The 24,772-nt window shown below is 35.8% G+C and overlaps 1 protein-coding gene across 1 annotated transcript in view; it reads left to right on the forward strand.

The window, feature by feature from the left end:
* Nucleotides 1-24,772, forward strand: part of TTC6 (tetratricopeptide repeat domain 6) — a 213,666-nt gene that overhangs the window by 126,262 nt on the left and 62,632 nt on the right. The window contains exons 7-10 of the mRNA XM_046007869.1: nucleotides 6,431-6,535; nucleotides 16,145-16,237; nucleotides 18,310-18,384; nucleotides 21,610-21,983. Of these exons, the coding sequence (XP_045863825.1) occupies nucleotides 6,431-6,535; nucleotides 16,145-16,237; nucleotides 18,310-18,384; nucleotides 21,610-21,983 (647 nt within the window). The remainder of the gene's footprint in view (nucleotides 1-6,430; nucleotides 6,536-16,144; nucleotides 16,238-18,309; nucleotides 18,385-21,609; nucleotides 21,984-24,772) is intronic.

Raw genomic sequence — 24,772 nt, forward strand, 5'->3', positions numbered from 1 at the left:
CTTTTGGGTTTTCCACATATAGTATCATATCATCTGTGAAGAGTGATAGTTTGACTTCTTCTTTACCAATTTGGATGCCTTTAATTTCTTTTTGTTGTCTGATTGCTGAGGCTAGGACTTCTAGTACTATGTTGAATAGCAGTGGTGATAATGGACATCCCTGCCGTGTTCCTGACCTTAATGGAAAAGCTTTCAGTTTTTCTCCATTGAGAATGATATTTGCGGTGGGTTTTTCATAGATGGCTTTGATAATATTGAGGTATGTGCCCTCTATCCCTACACTTTGAAGAGTTTTGATCAGGAAGGGATGCTGTACTTTGTCAAATGCTTTTTCAGCATCTATTGAGAGTATCATATGGTTCTTGTTCTTTCTTTTATTAATGTGTTCTATCACATTGATTGATTTGCGAGATACCACCTGACACCAGTTAGAATGGCCAAAATTAGCAAGACAGGAAGCAACGTGTGTTGGAGAGGATGTGGAGAAAGGGGAACCCTCTTCCACTGTTGGTGGGAATGCAAGTTATTGCAGCCACTTTGGAGAACAGTGTGGAGATTCCTCAAGAAATTAAGAATAGAGCTTCCCTATGACCCTGCAATTGCACTGCTGGGTTTTTACCCCAAAGATACAGATGTAGTGAAAAGAAGAGCCATCTGTACCCCAATGTTTATAGCAGCAATGGCCACGGTCACCAACCTGTGGAAAGAACCAAGATGCCCTTCAACGGATGAATGGATAAGGAAGATGTGGTCCATATACACGATGGAGTATTATGCCTCCATCAGAAAGGATGAATACCCAACTTTTGTAGCAACATGGATGGGACTGGAAGAGATTATGCTGAGCGAAATAAGTCAAGCAGAGAGAGTCAAGTATCATATGGTCTCACTTATTTGTGGAGCATAACAAAGAACACAGAGAACATGGGGAGATGGAGAGGAGAGGGAGTTGAGGGAAACTGGAAGGGGAGATGAACCATGAGAGACTATGGACTCTGAAAAACAACCAGAGGGTTTTGAAGGGATGGGGGGGTGGGAGGTTGAGGAACCAGGTGGTGGGTAATAGGGAGGGCACGTACTGCATGGAGCACTGGGTGTGGTGCAAAAACAATGAACACTGTTATGCTGAAAATAAAGAAATAAAGAAAAAAAGAAGTTATCAAATTCAACACACAAAGAATAAATAATCCAATCAAGAAATGAGCAGAGGACATGAGCAGACATTTCTGCAAAGAAGACATCCAAATGGTCAACAGACACATGAAAAAGTCCTCCACATCATTTGGCATCAGGGACATACAAATCAAAACCGAAATGAGATACTGCCTCAGACCAGTCAGAATGGCTAAAATTAACAAGGTAGAAAATGACAGGTGTTGGTGAGGATGTGGAGAAATGGGAACCCTCCTACACTGTTGTTGGGAATGCAAGCTGGAGCAGTCACATGGAAAAGAGCATGGAGGTTTCTCAAAAAGTTGAAAATAGAACTGCCCTATGACCGCAGTTGCATGACTAGGTATTCGCCCTAAAGATTCAAGCGTAGGGATCCGACGGGCCACATGCACCTGAATGTTTATAGCAGCAATGTCCACAATAGCCAAAGTATGGAAAGAACCTAGATGTCCATCAACAGATGAATGGATAAAGAAGTGTTATATATATATATATATATACACATACATACATACAGTGGATCATGCAACCATCAAAAAACCTGAAATCTTGCCATTTGCAATGACGTGGATGGAACTAGAGGGTATTATGCTGAGCGAAGTAAGTCAATCAGAGAAAGACAATTATCATATGATCTCACTGATATGAGGAATTAAAGAAACAAGACAGAGGATCATAGGAGAAGGGAGGGAAAAATTAAACAAGACGAAACCAGAGAGGGAGACAAACTATAAGAGACTCTTAATCTCAGGACACAAACTGAGGGTTGTTGGAGGGGAGTGGGAGTGCGATGGATGGGGTACTGGGGTGATGGATGTTGGGGAGGGTATGTGATATGGTAAGTGCTGTGAATTGTGTAAGACTGATGAATCACAGACTTGTACCCCTGAAGTAAATAATACATTATACGTCAATAGAAAGAAAATCTATTGTTTCATACTTTGAGTGGATTTTTTAATCCATTTATGATTTGTAACATTGTGCATCAGTTTTTTATTCAAGTTATGTGGTTCATAAGTGTTTATACATTTCACTATACAATATCAAAATATCTATTTTTAATATTACCAGAAAAAGGTTTTAGCATTGTGTTAGAAGGTGGAGGAGGGACAGTAAAGTATCCTCCAGACTTAGGAGGCACTTTGAGCCTGAAAAATGAAGCAAACCACTCCATACTATTCACAGAGTTTATTCAGGGTAACTTATTGACAAGGGGAGATTGGGGGCACAAATGATTCAGGTATGATGCAGGTAATCTCTGTCCAATCTGGACCTTAATCCCTAACTTTTATAGAGCGAGGCACATGGAGGTGAGATCAAAGGGTATCTCAAGGGATGCCATCTCAAGGGATGCCATTTGTGCACCAGTCATCTCAACCAGTTATTCAAAGTGGAGCGCTTTCTGCACTGAGATCAAAATAAGCCTTCTCACATTCCTGTCAGGGTATACATTAACCTCCATGGGTCCTGGAACATGAGGCACCGAGGGAGGTCTTTGCATGGGCATGAACAAGACAGAGAGCCAACAATGGAGTCAGTGTTGTCAACACTCCTACACACTTGGAAGTGAGACTCATGGTGAGAGACTCCTTCTATATGGTGAGAGACACACATTTCCCAGAATTTTCTTTTTTGCTAAAAGCTCAAATTTTTTCATTGGCACACCTACTCTTAATGGTTTTATTTGAAATGCCACAATTGCTTCATTCATTTTCAAGAAAATGTTTGCCATGTACTGAAATCTGAATGAACAGTTTGATGGTTGTCCTTCAGATGAAAATGGTGGCTAGTTCAGTTCACAACGCTAACAATAGCACATGTGTTTTTCCTCACAACCAGCATCCACCTTCACTGTGGCCGCAGGAGCACTTCATGTGTATTTCTCATTCAGTCGCATTGATGTGTACTTAAAAAAAAAGATGTGTTTAAAAGTTGAGATATGGGCGCCTGGGTGGTTCAGTGGGTTAAGCCTCTGCCTTCGGCTGGGGTCATGATCTCAGGGTCCTGGGATCAAGCCCCACATCGGGCTCTCTGCTTAGCAAGGAGCCTGCTTCTCCCTCTGTCTCTTTCTTTCTTTCTTTCTTTTTTAATTTTTAATTTTTATTTGTTTATTTTCAGCGTAACAGTGTTCATTGTTTTTGCACCACACCCAGTGCTCCATGCCCTCTGTCTCTTTCTCTGCCTACCTCTCTGCCTACTTGTGATTTCTGTCTGTCAAATAAATAAATAAAAATCTTTTTTAAAAAAGTTGAGATATAATAAAATTAATATTTTTCCTCCTTTCTGGTGGGCACTTTTAAGGTGCAGCTGCCTTGATTCATGCTGAGCTGCCATCAGTTTTGCCCAATTATTATTATTATTATTAGTATTTTTCATTATCACTGCAAATTTCAATGCAGAGGAAAGGCAAGTAGCCTCTAAATATTATTGAGTGAATAGTTTTCAGGTGTGGAAAGGTATTGAAAAAGTTTGGAAGGACCCTTGAAAAGGTTTTCAGCTCTTTAGAGTCTCAGACCACATTTTGAAAAGTCTTGTTCATCCTTATGTTTCACTTATATGAAGCTTAATTTGCCCCTAGGAACTAAGGAATTATGTCTCTCTCCCTTAGCGAACAGAATTTCCCGACTTTGGAAAAGTCAGGAAAATACGATATTATTGTATTAGATTGTAATATACATAGTACCCATAGGGGTTGTGCAGGTGCTATTATACTAAGTCAAGCTGGTTGCTTAATAGTAATTCAATTTTCTCTGTATTATCTATGCTCCTTTTAAGTACTGGTGGCTACCAACCCATCATTTTTAACCATTTTCCTAGTTCTTCTCTTAGAAAGTTCTGAGCATGGCAAAAGAAATCAGTTTACCATGATGAGTGTTTTTTCACTGGTTTAATTTGATAAATTCTCTCCTGAAGGTGCACCTATGTTTTCCTTGATAACGAAGTTGCTGTTTGCTTAGTGAAACATTTTCCTCTCTTCCCACTTGGAGGGTTGTATCTTGCTTACTTTAGGAGAATCGTTTTATTCTGGAGGCTTATGCTGTTGGACGTCTATCTACTACATGGAAGGAGTTACTGTATTGTGTATGTCCTATCATTTGAATGCCTGAAATCTTCTTAATTTCTGTGTGATCTTTGGAAGAAGAGCCGTCAGCTGATTTTGGAGGGTTTTATTCATCTTCTTAGCAATGACTTTGTGGCTCTAGGTCTATACAGCATAAAGTGATACAGCGTGCCCAGCAAAACAGAGGACAAATGAGATGGAAACCTAATTTTGAATTCCTATGGTGGACAAATTAACCAGACAACCGGACATTATATAAAAACTAAAGAAATCTGAATGAAGTATGGACCTTAGTTAATAATAACTAACAACTAACCCAAAACAAAAATAAACAAAAAAACAGGCTCATCTTATATATTTCCTGCCCTAGTCCATAGACTCAGCCATTTATATAAGAAACCCTAGTTGCCTTTATTGGCCAATGTGATCAGAAACGAAGATCTAGGCATTAGGTGTGCTTGTTGGTACCAGGCCTTCTCAGCTGACACAGCAAGGAAATATGTTTGGTATATTAACTCCTGTAAATATTTCTATATGTAACCATCTGTGTCTAAATTAAGCTAAGTAAGAGTTTATACTGATGTCTTCAACTCTAATCCATTACCACATGATCATTCCAACCTCCTCCCTTGCTTTTCTTTAAACTCCCAATCCAACAGCGATAACCCTGGCTTCTACTGTCTTCCATCTATTTACTTAACTGTTCAATTCCAGTAGAGAAGTATCAGAATTATTAACCCATATTTCTGTGAGATACAATTTCACAACTAAATTCAGTGTTATGTACAATTTCTTTTGCCTTTACTCTTGTAAAGTATATTCATTTCCAAAGCTACTAAGGTCAAACTCTCCCCCCAACCCCTTCAGTGAGGTTGTTTCATACATTTCTAATACAGTTAGATTGTGTTGTTATATTCTGCATTCTACCCTGGGATTCCTCTTGATTTCCTAAATGATTTTTAAAAATTTACATACATAATAAAGTTTCTCTCTTTGTGCTCTAAAGTTCAGTAAGTTTTGATAAATGCATGTTATATAGCCACAATTCAAGTGTCATATCGAATAATTCCACCTCCCTAAAAATTCACCTATGCCTGCTTAAGTTTTATTTTGAAAAAGTTTGAATAAACAAACAATTATAGAAACCAACTAACGTACACTTGGGGACACTTCACCAAGAATTGATGCTAACTTTTTGTCATACGTGTTTTAGATTTTTAAAGTAAACTTAAAAAATAAGTCCTTTTGTACTTTTTTCTGATTCTTTTTCTCTTCCTCCTTACTTAAGGGCAGTTACTGTTATAATTCTGGTCTTTCTCATCCAAGATTTTATACTTTAATAGATAATAGATATACTTTAATAGATAATACTTTTATATTTGTGATACTAAACAATAAATACTATACTTCTGTGTGTTCTAGAGATATTTATATAAGGGACACTATTTTGTTTCCATCTTTTAAAAACTGCTTGTTATACTGTCAATACTAGGCTTCTAAGATCCACCTATGGTTTGTAATATGGGGGCTTGAATAGCCCTATAGTATTAGTTATATGACTATGTCATATTTTATTCATTTGTTTTTCTATTAATGGACATTTAGATTAGGCTTTGTTTTTTGATATTTCATAGCTATGTTAATATATTTTTAAAGATTTTATTTATTCATTTGACAGACAGAGATCACAAGTGGCAGAGAGGCAGGCAGAGAGAGAGGGGGAAGCAGGTTCCCCACTGAGTAAAGAGCCTGATGCGGGGCTTGATCCCAGGACCCTGAGATCACGACCTGAGCCAAAGGCAGAGGCTTAGACCACTGAGCCACCCAGATGCCCCTATATTAATATTTTTGTACGTGTCTCTTCATGCAAATGTATAAGAATTTTCTTAGAATATATAACTGGAAGTGAAGTTACTGGTTCGTATGGCATGCACATTTTCTATTTTCCTAGGAATGGCCAGCTTTCCTCCAGTGTGGTTCTAGTAGTTTCTCCACATTCTCAGCATAAATTGGAATTGCCAACTTGACATTTCTGTTAATCCAGTGGGTACGAAAAGTTGTCTTTCCCAGAATTTCAGAGGTTGTGGAACAAATCAACTCACTATCTGGGCCACTAGAAATACTTTTAATAGAAGTTTGGGTTCTTAAACTACAGACTGTTTGTTAGTTTCTAATAGACTTATTTTATTTTCAAAGGTGTCTGCTTATCCAGGATGTACGAAGTTGTTTTGGAGTCTAACTTCACCCAAATTCTCTGTGCCAGTATCTGTTATGAAGGAAACTCTATATCCAGAATATGAGGTAACCTGCAGAATGACTTTTCATTGTTGTTGATTAATAATTAAATGGTGTAATTGATCATGACATTAAATTTTACTGGATAGTTTTATGGAAATTGTCAGACAACTATTGGCATAATTAAGAATGACTAGATGATACTATAGTATTATATTTATCCATATTACTTTAGCCAGTCAAGAAGATTGTTCTGTTTTCTTTTTGAAAAGATATTTTATTTGACTGAAGTTCCAAGATATATAAGATCTTCATGTCATTAGTTTTTAAAGTGAACTTTTAGTTAATTTAATGTTAAAAAAGGCTTAACATCACCCAATATGATTATCACTGTTTTTTCTTCCTTCCTTAAGCAGTGTTTTCTCTCATTTTATGTTATAGTGATTATTTTAAAACTTAGAAAAATCAAGAGACGAAAACCACGTTCGTTGGTGAACTTTTATTGGTGAAGAATTTCTGCAAGACGATTTCGGCCTGCTTTTTTGGGCCATTTTCTTTTATGGTTAAAAATTTTTTCATCCTTTTCCTTCTTTTCTCACCCCTCTTTCTTTTTCCTTTTTATTTTTTTCCTTTTAAAACAGTTCTGTGATGAACATTATTGTGCATAATCTTTTAATGGTACTTAGGGTTATTTATATGCATGAGATTTAAGGCAGTTTACTAAAACTCATATTAGAAAACAATAAAACAGGTAGTTGAGGAAGTCACAGGGAGAATATGAGAAAGGTAATAGTGTAATGGAGTCAAAGGTAAAATTAAATTAAAAATTTCTGTCTATATATGCTGTCGCTTGAAATGGAAAATCAATTTACCTCTTACCTTCCTTGCAACCAAGGCATGGATGGAATCACATTCATATTTGACCTGTTCTGAATGTTAATACTGAAACATCTTTACATTTTTTAGATTACTTGGTAATGGTGTATTATGCTTAAATATTATGTTGATTTCTTTTAGGCAATATTTTATTTTTAATATATATTCATGGTGAAATATGTATGTAATATCATTTTTTTTCTTCACTGGACCCTCCTATTAGGCTTATTCTTGCTTCAAAAAGTTAATTGGGTAGCATTTCATTTTTTAAAAATATTCTGAAATTAATATAGCATAGAAATAATCTAGAAAATTTGGAACAACTCAGTGGAACATTTGAACCATTTGCGAAGGTAATTGGTTGACAATTAGAATTTTTTCTTTTCTACAATACTACACTGTATGTTAACTAACTAGAATTTAAATAAAAACTTAAAAAAAAATCCTGTGCTTAGCTTATTGAAACTACACTGAGTATAATATGCTTTCAGGTATATCTTCCTTCATTATAATGTAAATGTTTGCAAACATATGTACAGAAGAATATTGAAATAATTTATGCTTAACTCATTGAAAAAAAAGCATTTTTCTTTTCTAGTTTTTGGGTTGTTCAGTGTTTTTTGTTTTATTTCATATTTTAATTCCAGTATAGTTAACATACAATGTTATATTGGTTTCAAGTGTACAATATAGTGATTTAACAATTCTATACATTACTCAGTGGTCATCATAATAAATATACTCTTTAATCCCCATCACCTGTTTTACCCTCCTCCAAAGAGCAGGGACCATACTGTGCCTTGGATCATGGTTTAAGGTAACCCCAATCTGAAAGCTCATGCCTCAGCTCTGTCTCTTCAGTCAGCTTCCCTGCTCCGATACCTGACAGCTCTGCCACACTCAGACTCCCCCAATCTTTCTGTGACCCTGCGGGACGTGAAACCACAATGTCCCCGCGAGGGCTCCACCCCCATTTAGCCTCTGGAGTTATGTCCCTCAGTGGAGCAGACTTCTGAAAGTTCTGATTTTGTGCTCCATTGCTCTGCTGCTTGCCGGACACCGCCACCCATCTCCCCCACCCAGTCTGTCTTCCGGTGGCTTCAGATTCACTTCTCTGCATGGCCTACATTTCAGGAAGTGGTAGATTTTTTGTTCCTAGAATTGCTGCTCTTTTTCTCTTCTATCTCCTGTTGAGTATGTAGGTGTTCGAAATGGTTTGATAACTATCTAGCTGAACTCCTGGGATCGGATGTCATTTCAGTTTGCTACTCCTCCGCCATCTTGCTCTCTTCATCTTTTGTTTGCTCTATAAAACCCTGTGTCTGTAGGGACACCTGGCTGGCTCAGTTAGAAAATGATGCAACTCTTGTCCTTGGAGTTGTGCGTTTAAGCTCTGTGTTGGATATAGAGGTTACTAAAAAATAAATAAACTTAAAAAAATAAAAATAAAAGACACTGTTGGGAATTTTCAGCAGTTGTGTCTTACCTATATCTTCACATGTTACCAGTAGTTCTTTTATGTGATCAGAAGCTGTTTTATCCTTATTATGAATTTAACAATGTTTTACCTTTTTTATGAATTCTGTCTCATCAATTTTATATGACCAACTTTGGTTTTGTTTTGTTTTTCAACTTTGGTTTTTTTTTTTTTCCATTTTATTTATTTTTTCAACGTAACAGTATTCATTCTTTTTGCACAACACCCAGTGCTCCATGCAAAACGTGCCCTCCCCATTACCCACCACCTGTTCCTCCAACCTCCCACCCCTGACCCTTCAAAACCCTCAGGTTGTTTTTCAGAGTCCATAGTCTCTTATGGTTCGCCTCCCCTTCCAAATTTTTTTTTTTTTTTTAATAAACATATAATGTATTTTTATCCCCAGGGGTACAGGTCTGTGAATCGCCAGGTTTACACACTTCACAGCACTCACGATAGTACTTACCCTCCCCAATGTCCATAGCCCCGATTGGGAGAGGGGGAGGGGGCTATCAACTTTGGTTTTTTAATGCTGGAATTCTACTGTAATATGGCTAGCCTTGTGTTCTTTTCTGTTTGTATTCAGGAATATTTTCATTATAATCCTTTGCTGTTTTTCTTTGTTTTTGTTTAGTTTCAGAAGAGCCGTGTAAGTGATATATGGTTAATTTGGTCTACTACTACTATTACTACTACTGCTACTACTACTACAACTTATTATTATTTTTACTAATTTGTGGTTTCTATCTTTTAAAATTTTATTTATATTCTCCCTCTTGTTAAACCACCATTATTTTCTTTAGCAATATTATCACTTTTGCTGTTCTGAGTAACAACGCCAATTAAAATTACTTAAGAACTTGTACAAGTAATATATGAACACTTAAATGTAGAAAAAATTCAAATGATAAAGCTGCACATGACACAGAGAGCTCTCCCTCCCTTGAATGCTGTCCCTTCCCAGTTCTCTTCTCTCTGAAGTTTACTAATATTAAGTGCAGTGTGTGTACCCTTTGACATTTTTTTTCATTCATGTAATGCAAGTGTGGGGAAATTAATATTTTTACATGTGTAGAATAATATAATATATATTATTCTGCCTCTTGAGTTTTTTGCTTAAAACATACTTCGATTCTCATTTATTGAGTATTTACTATGAGCCAGACACTGTGCCAGCCACTTCACGTGTATTATCTCATTTGACTGCCTATGAACCTAGAGAGGTACTAATTATGTCCCCATTTTAAAAAAGTCCCCTTTTTCCCATTTGTTCTGTTACCCTTTTTCCTTACCTCTTCCTGGTGCTAAAAGCCACTAACCCAGTTTTAAAAGTTATATTAACTATTCATTGCTGCAAATCAAATTATCCCCAAATTTAGCAGTTTAAAACAACAAACTATTATTATCTCACAACAGTTTCTGAGGATCTGGAATCCACAGTTTCTAGACTAACTGGGAGGTTCTGGCTCAGTATCTCTCCTGTGGTTTTAGTTAGGATCTCAGCTAAGGCTGCATCATAAAAAACAAACAAAAAACAAAACAAAGACAACCTTCCCACAAACCATACTTGCACATATATCTTTGTATACATATGTATATTTTTCTATTTAGAATTCTTGGTGAAAGTACATGTGTAATTTAAGTCTTGAACGATTGTTGTGTATACTTGCATTTCCTTTACTTAAGTATAGCTTAAACCTTTTATTTATTTAAGAAGATAATGTTTTTTGAGGGAAAATATGTGGTGGGTTAAAATGAAAATGTTCATAACGTAAAGTATATAAAAGATTGCCGTAGTGTAAGATTGGTGAATATTAATTTGCAGAAGTAGGTATGGCATCCATGCAAATGTGATGCTCCCATCTCCTCCAAGAATCTGTTGACATAAGCATACTTGACTGCCAACCTCCAGCTGCATTCACTCTAAGGTCATTTTCCCTCCGGACTTCTCCTAGCCGGTGAGTGAGCACAAGGGGGTTTGCTAGAGGTGACCCTTATCTCCTTGATGTGGGATTATTTCAATAGGAGTCTTTGGCTCAGGAACTTTCCATCTGCCTGGCTGAATCTCAGAACTGCTTTGTGACCTGAAGTTCTTCCTTCTCACTCCTTCCTCTATCTTCCCCTTTCACAGGTGTCAGACTACATCATGGTTTGAAGGTTTCCTACCACTCCCTCTCTCTGTAGCCTCCACTGGTAGTATCTTCTAATGGAAATGGCCCAGCTGGGGGGCAATATGAGTAATATGCATATTATTCATTATACTGTAAAGAGTGCAATATTTTCCAAACCCTATGTTTATAAAGTAGAAGCATGTATTTTTCTCTGTTTGCATTTAGAAAATGTGAGTACAGGGAATTGAGAGTAGGCAGAAGTTTCTGAATAGAAATAAGAATTGTAGCAGGGCTAAAATTGGTTTCTAATTGGGACTGGTTACAGCTGGTGGTGATGGAGTAACACATTAGAAAGAGGGTCCAAAAGTAAGTCAGTGCTGGTGGTTATTCATACCTAATGTCTAGGGGAAAAGGATCCAAAAGGACTTTCTGGCATAAAAAGATGGCCCAGGACACTTTTCATGCATCCCAACTGGAATCAGACCTTTGTTCAAAGAATCCTTTGTTCAAAATTTCCTTTGAATGGGAAATGGTATGCAGATACAAAGGTTTGAGTGCCCTATGTGCTAAAGGTAAATTTACCATGTTTATATATATTGTGATTACTGGCATTTTATTATTTTTATCTTGACATATTATTCATGTTTTTTTATTGACACTGCCTTTGTTTATTTTCTTCTTTTATTCCTTTTCTTAATTTATCTTTTGTTGTTCCTTTTTAAAAAAAAATCTGTGGTCTAAATATAATATACTCTGGTTTTATTTTTACTTTTTCAACTATTTTGATAAATTATCTTTTATTATCCCTATTTTAGAAGTATATATACTATTTCTTATTCTTATGGTGGTTTTCCTGAATAGACATCTTTAACTTATAATCTTGTGTTAATCAATACCTTTGCACTCTTCCAGGAAAATACATGACTTTAAAACCTTTCAATTCCATTTACCCCTTCTTGACTTGATATGTTTTTACTTCATTATATTTTCAGATCTTCACCTTTTAAAACCCTCAATACATTGTTGTTATCATTTTATATAATATTTCTTTTATTTTTACCCATATGCTTATCCCTTTCTTTTTTTCTTTTCTTTTTTTTTCCCCTAGCATTTCAGAGTGTTGTCCGAAATCATTTTATTTTTTGCCTGAAACATATACTTTAGAATTTGTTTTAAGGGAAGTGGGAAGTCTGCAATTAATGAAAATATTGTTTTTTTCCCCCCTGTTTCAAATGTCTTTATATTAGCTCATTCTTGAGAGAGATTATACCTGGGTATGATGTATATTACAGATAGTTTATTTTAGCATATTAATGATATTTTAATATTCTCCACCACCCACTGTTGCTGTTGGGAAGTAGTCTTTTTTTTTTTTAATTTTTAGAAGATTTTATTTATTTATTTGACAGACAGAGATCACAAGCAGGCAGAGAGGCAGGCAGAGAAGGGGAGGGAAGAAGGCTCCCCACTGAGCAGAGAGCCTGATTCAGGGCTCGATCCCAGGACCCTGGGATCATGACCTGAGCGAAATGCAGAGGCTTTAACCCACTGAGCCACCCAGGTGCCCCTGGGAAGTAAGTCTTAAATATGAATTTTTTTCAAGGATAGTAGATTCCTTTCTTCCTCCCAAACTGGCTACTTTTAAGTTTTTCTCTTTTCTTCTCTAGTTTCATTATGATGTGGCTAACAGAAGATTTTTTTTTTTTAATTTATGCTTTGGAGTCATTGGGATTTTCGAATATGTGATTGGATGTCTTTCATCAGCTATGGAAAATTTTTAATCATCTCTTCAAATGTTGCCTCTGCTCATTCTCTCTTTCATTTTTTGGGACTTTAATCTATAGCTACCTTTTTCCTCTTGAAGCTGGATTCTGAATAATTTCCCTTCTGATCTATCTTATAGTTCAAGTCAATTAATTCTTTCTTCATTTGTGTCTAAGCTACTGTTAAACTTGTTTACTGTATTTTTAAATTAAGTTTTGTGTTTTTCTTTTTAGAATACTAATTTTTTCTCCAAATCTGTTTTGTTCTGGCATTTTATTTCTTTATGTACCTGTCTTTAAATGTTTATTATTATATTTAAAACATTATTTTTAGAAGACATTTGAGAACAAGAATGACAATTTCTTTCTTCAGAGAAATTTTTAGCATTCAGAAACAGTCTTAGTCAAAGGTTGAAGCTTGAGTTTCTTTGGCCACCCTTGTGATGGAACACAGGCTGAAAGTCTACACAAAGTTTGGTTTACTTCCACTCACTCACTTTTTTTTTTTTTTTTTTTTTTTTTTTAGAGATTTGCTCCACATCCAACATGGCAACATGGGGCTTGAGCTCAGGACTTGATCTCTTGAGGTCACAAGTCACATGCTCTACTGACTAAGCCAGCAAGGCATGCCTACTTCTATTCACTCGTAATCTGGGGGTGTAGCATCCCTGTAGCCTTGGATACTTGCATATTTTTTATATGTACAATATTACACAATATATTACATATATGTAAATATATATAAGTAAATCAGTCTCCATACCTTAGGTAGGTTCTGGGCTTCAATTTCTCTCACCTTTGCCCCAAGAAGTCAGTCTGCATCTCAGACTTGCAGTTGCTTTGGTAAATATGAGAACAAAAGCATCTTGAATACTGGGCTTACTTTTCCAGGTTCTTGAATTTTCTTAGATTTTGGTTTAGTATCTCTTTAGTATCTCTTCATCATCATGTTAACTTTTTGATGCTTTGAAGATTGTATTTTTTGTAGTATAAGTAGATTTCTTAGTTTTCTTCAATAGAAATACTTAGTCTGCCATAATTAGAAGCAGAGTCATAATCAGCTTTTAAAGTAGCAAAACTGGTTCCATTTCTACCTGTATCCCAACTTTCATTGGGTGAATACCAGTTTTTGCAATATCTCTGGAGTAGAGCAGGAGGATTTTTACATCAAATATCATATAAGCAATAGTTTCTCTCTCAAGACACATTGGTTTGGTCAATGTCTTGGTAGGTTCCAAGATATGGTTCCATATGAACCATGTTCTTTTTTGAAAAAGCAACCATTGGGGCACCTGGGGGGCTCAGTCATTTAAGCATTTGATTCTTTAAATAATTCTTTTAAAGATTTTATTTATTTATTTGACAGAGAGAGGGATCACAAGTAGGCAGAGAGGCAGGCAGAGAGAGAAGGGGAAGCAGGTTCCTGGTTGAGCAGAGAGCCTGATGTGGGGCTCGATTCCAGGACCTTGAGACCATGACCTGAGCTGAAGGCAGAGACTTAATCCACTGAGCCACCCAGGCACCCCTAACCATTTGATTCTTGATTTCAGCTCAGGTCATGATTTCAGGGTTGTGAGACTGAGACTCACGATGGGCTCTGCCCTGGGCATGAAGTCTGCTTGAGACTCTCTCTCCCTTTCCCTATACCCCTCTCCATCTCTCTCTCTCTCTCTCTAAAAAAAGAAAGCAACTAAAAGAAAAAAAGTGACCACTGATTATTAGTAAATTTTGCTGTTTTGATATCTGCAAAATACAATATTAAGGCTTTTGTCCTTCTTATTGTTAAAAGCATTTCCTAAAATATACAATAGTTGTTTTTCTGTCATATTTGAATATTTTGTGTAAACATATGAAAATAGTTCCAAAATCTCTTGTGAGTCACGTAGTTTATCTTTGAAGAATAATGGTGACCAAGTATCCTTCTGCTTTGTTTAATGGTTCTCTTACCTTACACTGCGCTATAGCTACATTATAAAAATATAATAGAACATGAATAAAAATCAATGCTGGTGATTCCTAAATTACCCACAGCCTTTTTCATATCTGTTCCATTCTCAAATGATAATTTCATGCTATTTTTTAAAAGTAATTTCCTACTAAATAAATATATATATTTTTTATTTGTTTATTTACAGCATAACAGTGTTCATTGTTTTTGCACCACACCCAGTGCTCCATGCAGTACGTGCCCTCCTATTACCCACCACCTGGTTCCTCAAACCTCCCCCCCACCCCGCCCCTTCAAAACCCTCTGGTTGTTTTTCAGAGTCCATAGTCTCTCATGGTTCATCTCCCCTTCCAGTTTTCCTCAACTCCCTCTCCTCTCCATCTCCCCATGTCCTCCATGTTATTTGTTATGCTCCACAAAAGTGGGGCGCCTGGGTGGCTCAGTGGATTAAGCCGCTGCCTTCGGCTCAGGTCATGATCTCAGGGTCCTGGGATTGAGCCCCGCATTGGGCTCTCTGCTCTGCAGGGAGCTTGCTTCCTCCTTTCTCTCTGCCTGCCTCTCTGCCTACTTGTGATCTCTCTCTCTGTCAAATAAATAAATAAAATCTTTAAAAAAAATAAATATTTTTTTAATTTGAAATGTTATTTGTTTGAGACCTAAACATTTAAGCAAGGTAGCAGCATGATTTAATTCATCATAAATACACCAGGATGTCAAACTTAAATCTTCTAGTTGTTTCTATATATCCAAGTCACTGATTGTAAGATAGAAGGATAACACATTTAATAATAATTGTAATGGGGGCACCTGGGTGGCTCAGTGGTTTAAGCCTCTGCCTTCGGCTCAGGTCATGATCTCAGGGTCCTGGGATCGAGCCCCGCGTTAGGCTCTCTGCTCAGTGGGGAGCCTGTTTCTCCCTCTCTCTCTGCCTGCCTCTCTGCCTACTTGTGACCTCTCTCTCTGTCAAATAAATAAATAAACAAAAATATTAAAAAAAAATAATTGTAATGATTGCAGCAGTTCACCCTTACAACAATAAATATACATATATAACTTAATTGGTGGAAAGAGTTTGAATTATAAACATTTAGTGAGATTTTCATTCCAATATAAATTTAGAATGATTACCTGTATTTGACAGTAAATAGTCCTATATTGACAATGAATCCAAATAAGTCTTCTTCATAATTCTGATATTGATATACTAAATAGATTCAAGGCTAAGCTATGAGATCATGGTATAATTGATTGCTTCTAAGATTAGTGATAGAAGTAAGGTAGAAGTATCTATTTGGCTAATGGCCAACATGAAAACCAAATTGTGGGTTTGGGCTAAATACTAAGCCTATTAGAGCTGAACTTTTGATGTATCTCTGGTAAGTGTTGTCTATACTTCTACTTTTTCCATACATTTCTCTTTTGGTAATAAAGGTACTATGAATTAACAATGATCATAAGCTTTTAAAAGTATAATTTAAAACTGTTATCTTTTTATTACAGAGTATTCAAACAAGCAGAATTTTAACTGAGAGATTTTCAGCTGAAAGCAAGGAAAGTGTCATTATTTTAAATCAGCATAGCAGAAGTACTAGGGTATGTACAATTTTTATTCTAAATTGTGGGTTGATTGCTTTATCTGCCAATAGCTCAGATATATTATTTCTAGTACTTCTGGAAATTATTTCTTGGTATTCTTTAAGGAAATGCCTCAAAACATTCACTACTGGTATCTTTGCTGAGGACATATCCTCTGTTTCAAGTATGTTTGTTGTCTTTGTGATGCTTAGAAGAAGTTATTTACTAAGTAATAGCAGAATATCTGATTTTCTTAAAATTTTGAAAATTTCTCATCTTGCACTTTGCCTAGGTCTTATATGATTCAAGAAACATGTCTGTGAATGTTTAGACCCAAATGATTGGTGTTGGCCATGAAAAAGTAAAACTGAATGTTCTAGGTGGTGATTAGACTCATGCTCATGACATAGTTATCTTTGTAGTGTAATCAAGTAAGCTAATTAAGTAATAAACATAATTGGAGAGAAAAGAGATAGTGATTGAGAGAAATTGAGAGAAGAAGAAAAGTATAAAGTATACATAACTGTGTATACATAATAAGTGTCTTGAACGTCATGGGAGACAAACAAGAAACAGTTTTATTTTTCTTTCATTAGTGCCTTCAGACCTCTGCTCCCCTTGATGATATCTTGGGATGCTGAACGGCACAGTCTTAGTGCCATGGGACAAATCAAATACTATTCTAGTCAGTTAACTAGGTTAAAAAGATGTCTCTGCCCCTCCTTTATCCCCCATACAGTTAGGTGATACTTTTTTTTGGAGGGGATAATGTTTCTAATTAATATAGACCACTTTTTTACTTACTAAGTATTTTCCTTATGTGTGTTTCATCTTTTTTATTCCTCACCAGCCTGGCATCATAGCACTCTTCATCTCTGTTTTATCCATATCACCTAAAGCATTAACCATTGTATAAAAAAATTACTGAACCAATGAATGTCCCTTTCTAGTTTGGAATGCCATTCATACTTTCTGGACTATTGTAGTAACACTACTCACACCTGCCTGTCACATATTCTCATTTTTAGTAGCTGCTTCTTCCAATCCTTCCTCCTACTGCCTTCTACTATATTCTTAAAACACAGGCATAATTATGTCACTCATGTCTCAAACTGAGTAACTCCACCTACCAAATAAATCAAGTGCTTCATTGAGCCTCGTAACCTGGCTTCAACTATACTTTCTATCTTACCTCCCATTATATTCTGCTTTGGGGGCACCTCCACATACTCTGTACTCTGCCTGCACCCAAGTCTTTGGAGACTAAAACCCCCTGCCTTTTGATATTTCTCTGGGCTTGTTTAGGCTGTTTCCTTGGCCCATTCTCAGCTCTATCTCTGTCTCTGTTGCTACCGTTCACAGGCAAGCCTTGTGCTACCTCTTCCTGTCAGTCTATTGAGGTCCCATCCCATTGCGAGTTGATTTCTCCCTCCGCTATGTTCTCTTCACACTGGATCCATTCATGCCATCTTTAGTCAGTGTCACACCTTTGGATTACAGTTATTTCTTTTCTTTCTGTTTCCACCATTATATTGGTTGAGGACATCGAACATGTCAATTTTTTCCCCTGTACTTTCCACACTATCTAGTAAAGTAGTATTTCCCAGCTCTTTCAGTATAATAGCTCTCATGATAAGTGATGGTATTGTATGGTCTGGTGGAGTAAAATGTTGAGGTTGCTCATAATTAGAGGTGACTGTTCAGAGGACAGTAGCTGCTTCATGTCCCACTAGTGCAGCCTCAGTACTAAGGAGATTCATGGGTCAGCATATTCATGGCAGATTTGTACATACCTGTGCTACTTGCACCAACCAGAACACTTTGGTAAGTTTTGTTGTATCAAGTTGAATTTTAAAAAATAAGATAATTTCTATTATTATACAGTTTTCTAAGTTAATTGACAGATTTTCAGTTCTGCTCCTCTCTGTGAAGTCAGTGACTTCAAAAATCAATTGGAATGTATATTTTAATTAGTATTCTGCATTTCGTTAACTTACCTAAGTAGTTATCATTAGTCGATTGTCATATGATATTTTACTTTACCAAATAGTATCTATAGTCAATGAATTTTTATCATTTGATTATTTCAGGTTTTTTTCCTAAGAAAATCTGCATCATTTGAAAATGTCCAAAAATGTTTTGGTACACCATTGCCACAGTTAAAGGTATGATAATTCTTAGTTTTTATTGTTCAAGAGAAATGTCTATATTTCTAGTAATAATCACTAATGATGGTTTTTTTTGTTTGTTTGTTTGCTTTCCTGAAGTAATGTAGTCAGTTGATTCATTTAGAATTGATGAAAAGTTTGGGTTCAAGTGTGTATTTGGTAGCTCCTGTAAAACTGGTTTGGTGGTGCCGATTTGAGATTGGTGGCAGCTCTTGGGAGTATCTCATGTTCATAGTTTGACTTTACCTGGTATAAGCCAAGTCATTATAATATCGACCTACATTTGTATTGGGCTCACAATTTCAAAGCACTTTCATGGACACTATTCCAGTCTGGCCTTGAGCTTCACTACATTCTGAGAGAAGGAAGGCAAGACAGATATTATCCTTGTTTTATGTGTGAAAAAGCAAAGGTCAGAAGGTAATAAATGGCAGAACTAGAACTTCGACCCACACCCCCCTTACTAAATGCAATGTACTTTCCTCTGCACCGATAATCCTCAGGCTTTTTGAAGAAGCTGGTTCTTACCTTCCATGGCATTGACAACTAGCTTCCAGCTTTTTTTTTTTTCTGTCTGAAATCTAAATCTTTTTAATTCTTTTTTACTTGCTTGTAACTTGCTTTTAACCTGCTTCACGTTAGCCTGCTTCCTATGTCATTTCTGACATTCTCTTTTCTTAGTGACCTTTTGATTCCTCTGTTTTATATCCCTGTACAATCACACTATCCTTAAGACTTTTTTATTGGCCCATAATTGACATATAGCATTATATTAGTTTCAAGTGTACAACATAATGATTCAGTATTTGTATATATTGCAATATGATCACTGAAGTAAGTTTAGTTAACATCTATCACCACACACAGTTACACATTTTTTTTCTTTTGATGAGAACCTTCTACTCTCTTAGCAAGTTTCAAATATACAATACAGTATTTTAAGTATAGTCACACCTGCAGGACTTATTTATTTTTATAATGGAATTTTGTACCTTTTGACCATTATTACCCATTTAACCCATCACCTACTCCTTGCCTTTGGCAAGCACCAATCTATTTTCTGTACCTACAAGTTGTTTTTGTTTTTAAGATGCCACATGTAAGTGAGATCATATAGTATTTGTCTTTCACAGTCTGACTTATTTAACTTATTCATTTTACTTAATGTGATGTCCTCAGGGTCTATCTATGTTATTGCAAAAGGCAAAATTTCCTTTTTTTAAATGGCTGAATAATATTCCATTGTGTATGTGTGTGTGTATACATATATATGTGTGTGTATATATATATATAGGGATATTGGGCTACAGTTCTCTTTTCTTGTAGTGCGTGCATGTGTGTGTGTGTGTGTGTGTGTGTGTGTGTGTGAAATACACACATATAAATAACGGAATATAACTATAAAAAAGAAGGAAATTTTATCTTTTGTAAGTACATGGCCGGACCTTAGGACACTATACAACACAGCAGAGAAATACAAATACTGTCTGTTCTCATTTATATGAGAGATCTAAAAAAGCTGAACTTGTAGAAACATAGAATGGACAGTGGGGCTACAGTGGAAAGGAGAGGATTTAGATGTTGGCCAGATAACTCCCAGTTATTAGAACTCCCATAAATTATGGGGTTCTAATGTACAGCATGGTGACTCTAACAACACTGTATATACTTGAAAGTTGTTAAGAGAATAGATCTCAAGTGCTATCACCACACAAAAACAATAGTAATTTTGTGAGGGGATGGAGGTGTTAACTAACCTTATTGTAGTAACCATTTCACAATAGATACATGTATCATATCATCACATTGTATACCTTGAACTTACATATGTTTTTTGTAATATTTTTATTATATAATATTATGTAATATGATATAATATTGTGTAATATTTACATAATATTACATAAAGGTGGGAAAGAACCCCAAACCCAAATATTATATAGTATTATGTTAGATTACATAATACTACATAATATTTATATAATATTTTAGTAAAGGTGGGAAAGAACCCCAAACCCATTCTGGTAGCTCTGCTTTATAATTATAGATTCTGTCAGTGGTTCCTTCCCGAGTGTTTGACAGAGCTGCATATGGCCTCTCTGTGTAATTCATATGTAGTCAGCAAGGGGAAATATGAGTATCTTATGTTCTACTTCTTTTTCAGGCACATGTTTTCCTCAGTTTGATTACATATATCACACTTACATACATATGTGTCTGTATTTCTTTATATATACCTATATTATAGATACATATATTCTATAGTCTATGTATAACCCTATTCTTTATTTTAATTATATAGTGAGTTACATATAGTTTCTTGAGATGGGGGAAGTATGGTAAGTTATAGGGGGTCAATATTTCTATTATACTTTAGGGTAGCTTAAAGAATACAAATAGCTTGTGTGAAATTGTTATGTTTGGAATTTGGGCCTAACTTCACAATAAAGAAAAAACATTTGTATAACAAATTATTATTTACTAACAAACTTAAATGCAGTTAATTTATTGATAGTGGCTCAATAAGCTGGAAATGCTATATCAGAGGATTGGAACTAATCTCTTATTAACAATGAGTTTTTAGAATTTCAAATACAAATACATGGTTATTGCAAATTATTTATAATTGTTAGTATATTGCCATATTGGTATTATTATTAAAAGTTAAGTTGATTCTCTGATGATTAGATAAAAGAAATATTAGGCTGGAATTCTGTTCTTAATCTTGTAAGTATTAAATTATTTTAGAAGATACTTGAATACTGTTGTATAGAAATTCAATGTTGTTAAAATGCTTTTGAAAATAGGCCTACAAATTGGTTTTATAGGATAAAGCACTTTAATATTTTTTACCCATTCTACCAATTTTTAAATTAAAAGTAAAAGTAGAGTATGTACTTTATTTGAAGATGTAAAGAGCATTCTCTTTTAATTAAGAATATATAAAATAACAGTTTATATAAAAAACAGTTAATGCATATCAACTTTATAGTGTTATTTTTATGTAGCTAACAAAATGGCATATAACCAAATTATTGTACTTTGCTTTAACCAACCTACTATTAACTTTATAAGCTGACTTTGAAAAACATCAAGAATACAATTTAAAATTTTCAGTAAGTGACCAAACTACATGAATAGTAATTGTAACTGAATTAGTTTAAAGCATCTAGCAACTAAATTGATTTTAAGTTTTTCTATCTTTGTTTCCTTGCTAATAAGAGAGTAAAATCTGCAGTTGAATTGAAGAAGGAGGAGGAGCCCACAACGCCAATAGAGATTAAGGATGACATGCAAAGCAATATAAAAGACATTGTATTTCAGAAAGCAAAGCATTTGGAGCATTGGACGACTCAGCAAAATGAAACTGAAGAACCCCCTGAGAAAGAAAATATAGATACCATCTTAGATAACATGCAAGAGAGAAGGAGCTTGAGAGATCTGTCTCTCTCTCTCATTGAAGCATCTAAAAAAGCTGGCATTAGTTACATCGTTTATCCCAAGAAAAAGAAGACGAGACTGAAGAAAAGATTGAAGCACAGTAAACTTAAAACTGTGTATGATGAATTAGCCAAGCCTCCAAAAGTGCTGAAAAGGTCTTGTTTAATCAATATTTGTTATAGTTTATGAAACATATTCTGGTTTTGGCCTTAATCTTGTAATTTCACTAACTGAAGTTATTTTATTCACCATTGAAAATATGTTCAAGTCTTAGCTAAAGGAGAATTCCCTACTTTTTAGTATATGGGTATTCAATAGTGTAAATATACGACTGGTTTAAACTATATTTTAAATTTGAGGCTGACTTAAGGACATGAAGTAAAACTAAGTCAATTTGATAGTTAAATGAAATCTTTCAATGGAAAGAAATAAAATCTGCTAAGTTATTTTTCGGAAGTGATTTAACACCAAAAAACCACCTCTGCTCAAGACAAATATCACCCATTCAAAAGTTCAAATAGATTGCTGAAATTCAACTGTTTTCAAATTTGAACTTAATGAATTGAATAATCTAAATCAACTTTTTTATGCTGTGTGAGCCCTTATTCAGGGATCAACACATAGAAAAAATTAATTTTTCTCCTTACTTAAAAGTGACAGTATCTAGCATGTTTAAAAGTGTGCTAGGACATGGGGTGCCTGGGTGGCTCAGTGGGTTGAGCATCCAGCTCTTGATTTCTGCTCAGGTCATGATCTCAGGGGCACGAGATGGAGCCCGGTGCTGGGCTCCCCACTTAACAGGGAGTCTGCCTAAGATTTTCTCGCACCCCTTGCCCCTCCCCCTGTTTTTGCAAGCTCTCTCTCTCTCTGTGTCTCTCTAAAGTGAATAAATAACTCTTTAAACCAAGGTGCATGGATCTAAGATGACAGCAATGGAAGTTCCAGGTATGCTCATATTTGAGTGCTTTATTTATTTATTTTTAAAAATATTTTATTTATTTATTTGACAGAGAGAGACAGCAATCACAAGTAGGCAGAGAGACCGGCAGAGAGAGAGGAGGAAGCAGGCTCTCATGCCAAGCAGAAAGCCCGATGCGGGGCTGGATCCCAGGATCCTGAGATCATGACCTGAGCCGAAGGCAGAGGCCTAACCCACTGAGCCACCCAGGCGCCCCATATTTAAGTGTTTTAGAACATGACTTTCTTATAACTGAAGGGTTGTGCAAAATAGTTTGCAAAAAGCTCTGGACTTTATTTCTCTTTAGATATCCTCAGATGACAAAATTCATTAAATTTATTCCCTTTGAAAAGTAAAGATTTTCCCGTTCATGGGAGAGTCATAAGTGTTTTGTTTACTTCATTATTATAAAGACTTGTTGGTTCTGAAAAAGGGTTAAGTTAATGATGTTTTGGTGTGGGGACTTACCGTCCCTGAAAAGCCTTGGGAACAGCCTATGTTAGCATGAGTGACAGAGTGGAACAGAGACTAACCCTGGGGAAGGATATGCCATTTAAGTCCTGAGTTCCTGCATGCTCCTTATGCTTGAGTTTTCCCTGCAAAAAAATGTGGACCTGTTTTTGTTAGCTCATCTTTAGAAGACTTCAGATAGGTGTTTCCTAAATTGACAAATGTTTTTGACAAGAACCAGACATGCTTATACATTTTTGAAACATTTGCTGATTTCAAAGCATATGAATCTTCACTGTCCTAGAGAGGATAAAACACTGCACCATTTTGGCCATGACCTAAGTGACTTCTATCTCTATGTCTATCTCTAGAAAGGATATAAGCAGGTGAAACACTATTTTGGTATAGTATTTTACTGCATACTGATTATCACTTTGATTATAAAGTTTCACCATTTAAAGAGACTTATTTACCTTTTAACAACTGGATTTGAAATTTGTATGTATTACCAATAGAGGTAATAGGATGTGCCTTTTGGTGGAGGCAGTAAAACCAACTATGGGAGTATTTGTCTAGATAATAGATTAGTATAGCTTGCCTAACTTCTTTTTAGAAAAATCTTAATCTAAACTAATTTAGTGCAAAATTGTAGCCATGAAATAATTATTTTAAAACAAGTTTATGGAGAAAATTTTAAAAAATCATCTTATTCCTATAGTTTGAGTTCTTTTTCCACTAATCTTAATGTGGTTAACATAGAATTATCCTTACCATTTTATATCTGACTTTTAAGCTTGTTTAATTATATTCATTCTTGCTGGCTCCCTTGAATGGTTAGAAGTAGACTGCGTATATACACTCATATATCAAGCCAAAGCTTGACTGTGAAAAGTGACTCCTGCCAAAGTGTATTTGAGCTGATTAAAAACCCAGACCCATGTGTTTTCTGTCAGTCCCTTTACTATAGGTTACCCCTATTGCTTGCCCCCTCATCTAGGTCATGGAAGGATGCCATGTGTCTACAGAAACTTTGTTCCTTCACCATTTCTCCGGAAATTTCCCTCTGCTTTTGTCTCTGAGCCAAATATTGGTGGACCAGCCAGTGAGCAACTGGCAGAGTTTCAGCTCACGGATACAGCAGGAAACTGTGTTTGTTGATGGCTCCTGGCCCATGTTGACTCCCTTGTACTCATTGCTTCTGTTTGACCTGGACTTCTGTAAACTGTTAGCCTCTCAGATCTCTGCCAGTGTTCTCTCTTCCAGGACTGAGTAACATACTTGATCTGAGATCCAGGCCAGCCATTTTGCTATTGGCTCTCTGATTTCTGTGAATGCATTACCTTCTTCCCTTTCTAGAATAACTGGCCATGGTCCTGACTTCCACTATCAAAACTTCCAAACTTGACTAGCTACTGAAAGTGAATCGGTAGTCTCAGGTCTGATTTTCTTGGCCCATCTTGCTGCTGTTATTGCCCCCGCCCCAACAGAGGCAGAATTTATTTCCCTCACAAGCAGGAGATGACGTATTTTTCTTGT

The sequence above is a fragment of the Meles meles genome, chromosome 6 (assembly GCF_922984935.1).
Source record: "Meles meles chromosome 6, mMelMel3.1 paternal haplotype, whole genome shotgun sequence".
NCBI classification, from domain to species: domain Eukaryota; kingdom Metazoa; phylum Chordata; class Mammalia; order Carnivora; family Mustelidae; genus Meles; species Meles meles.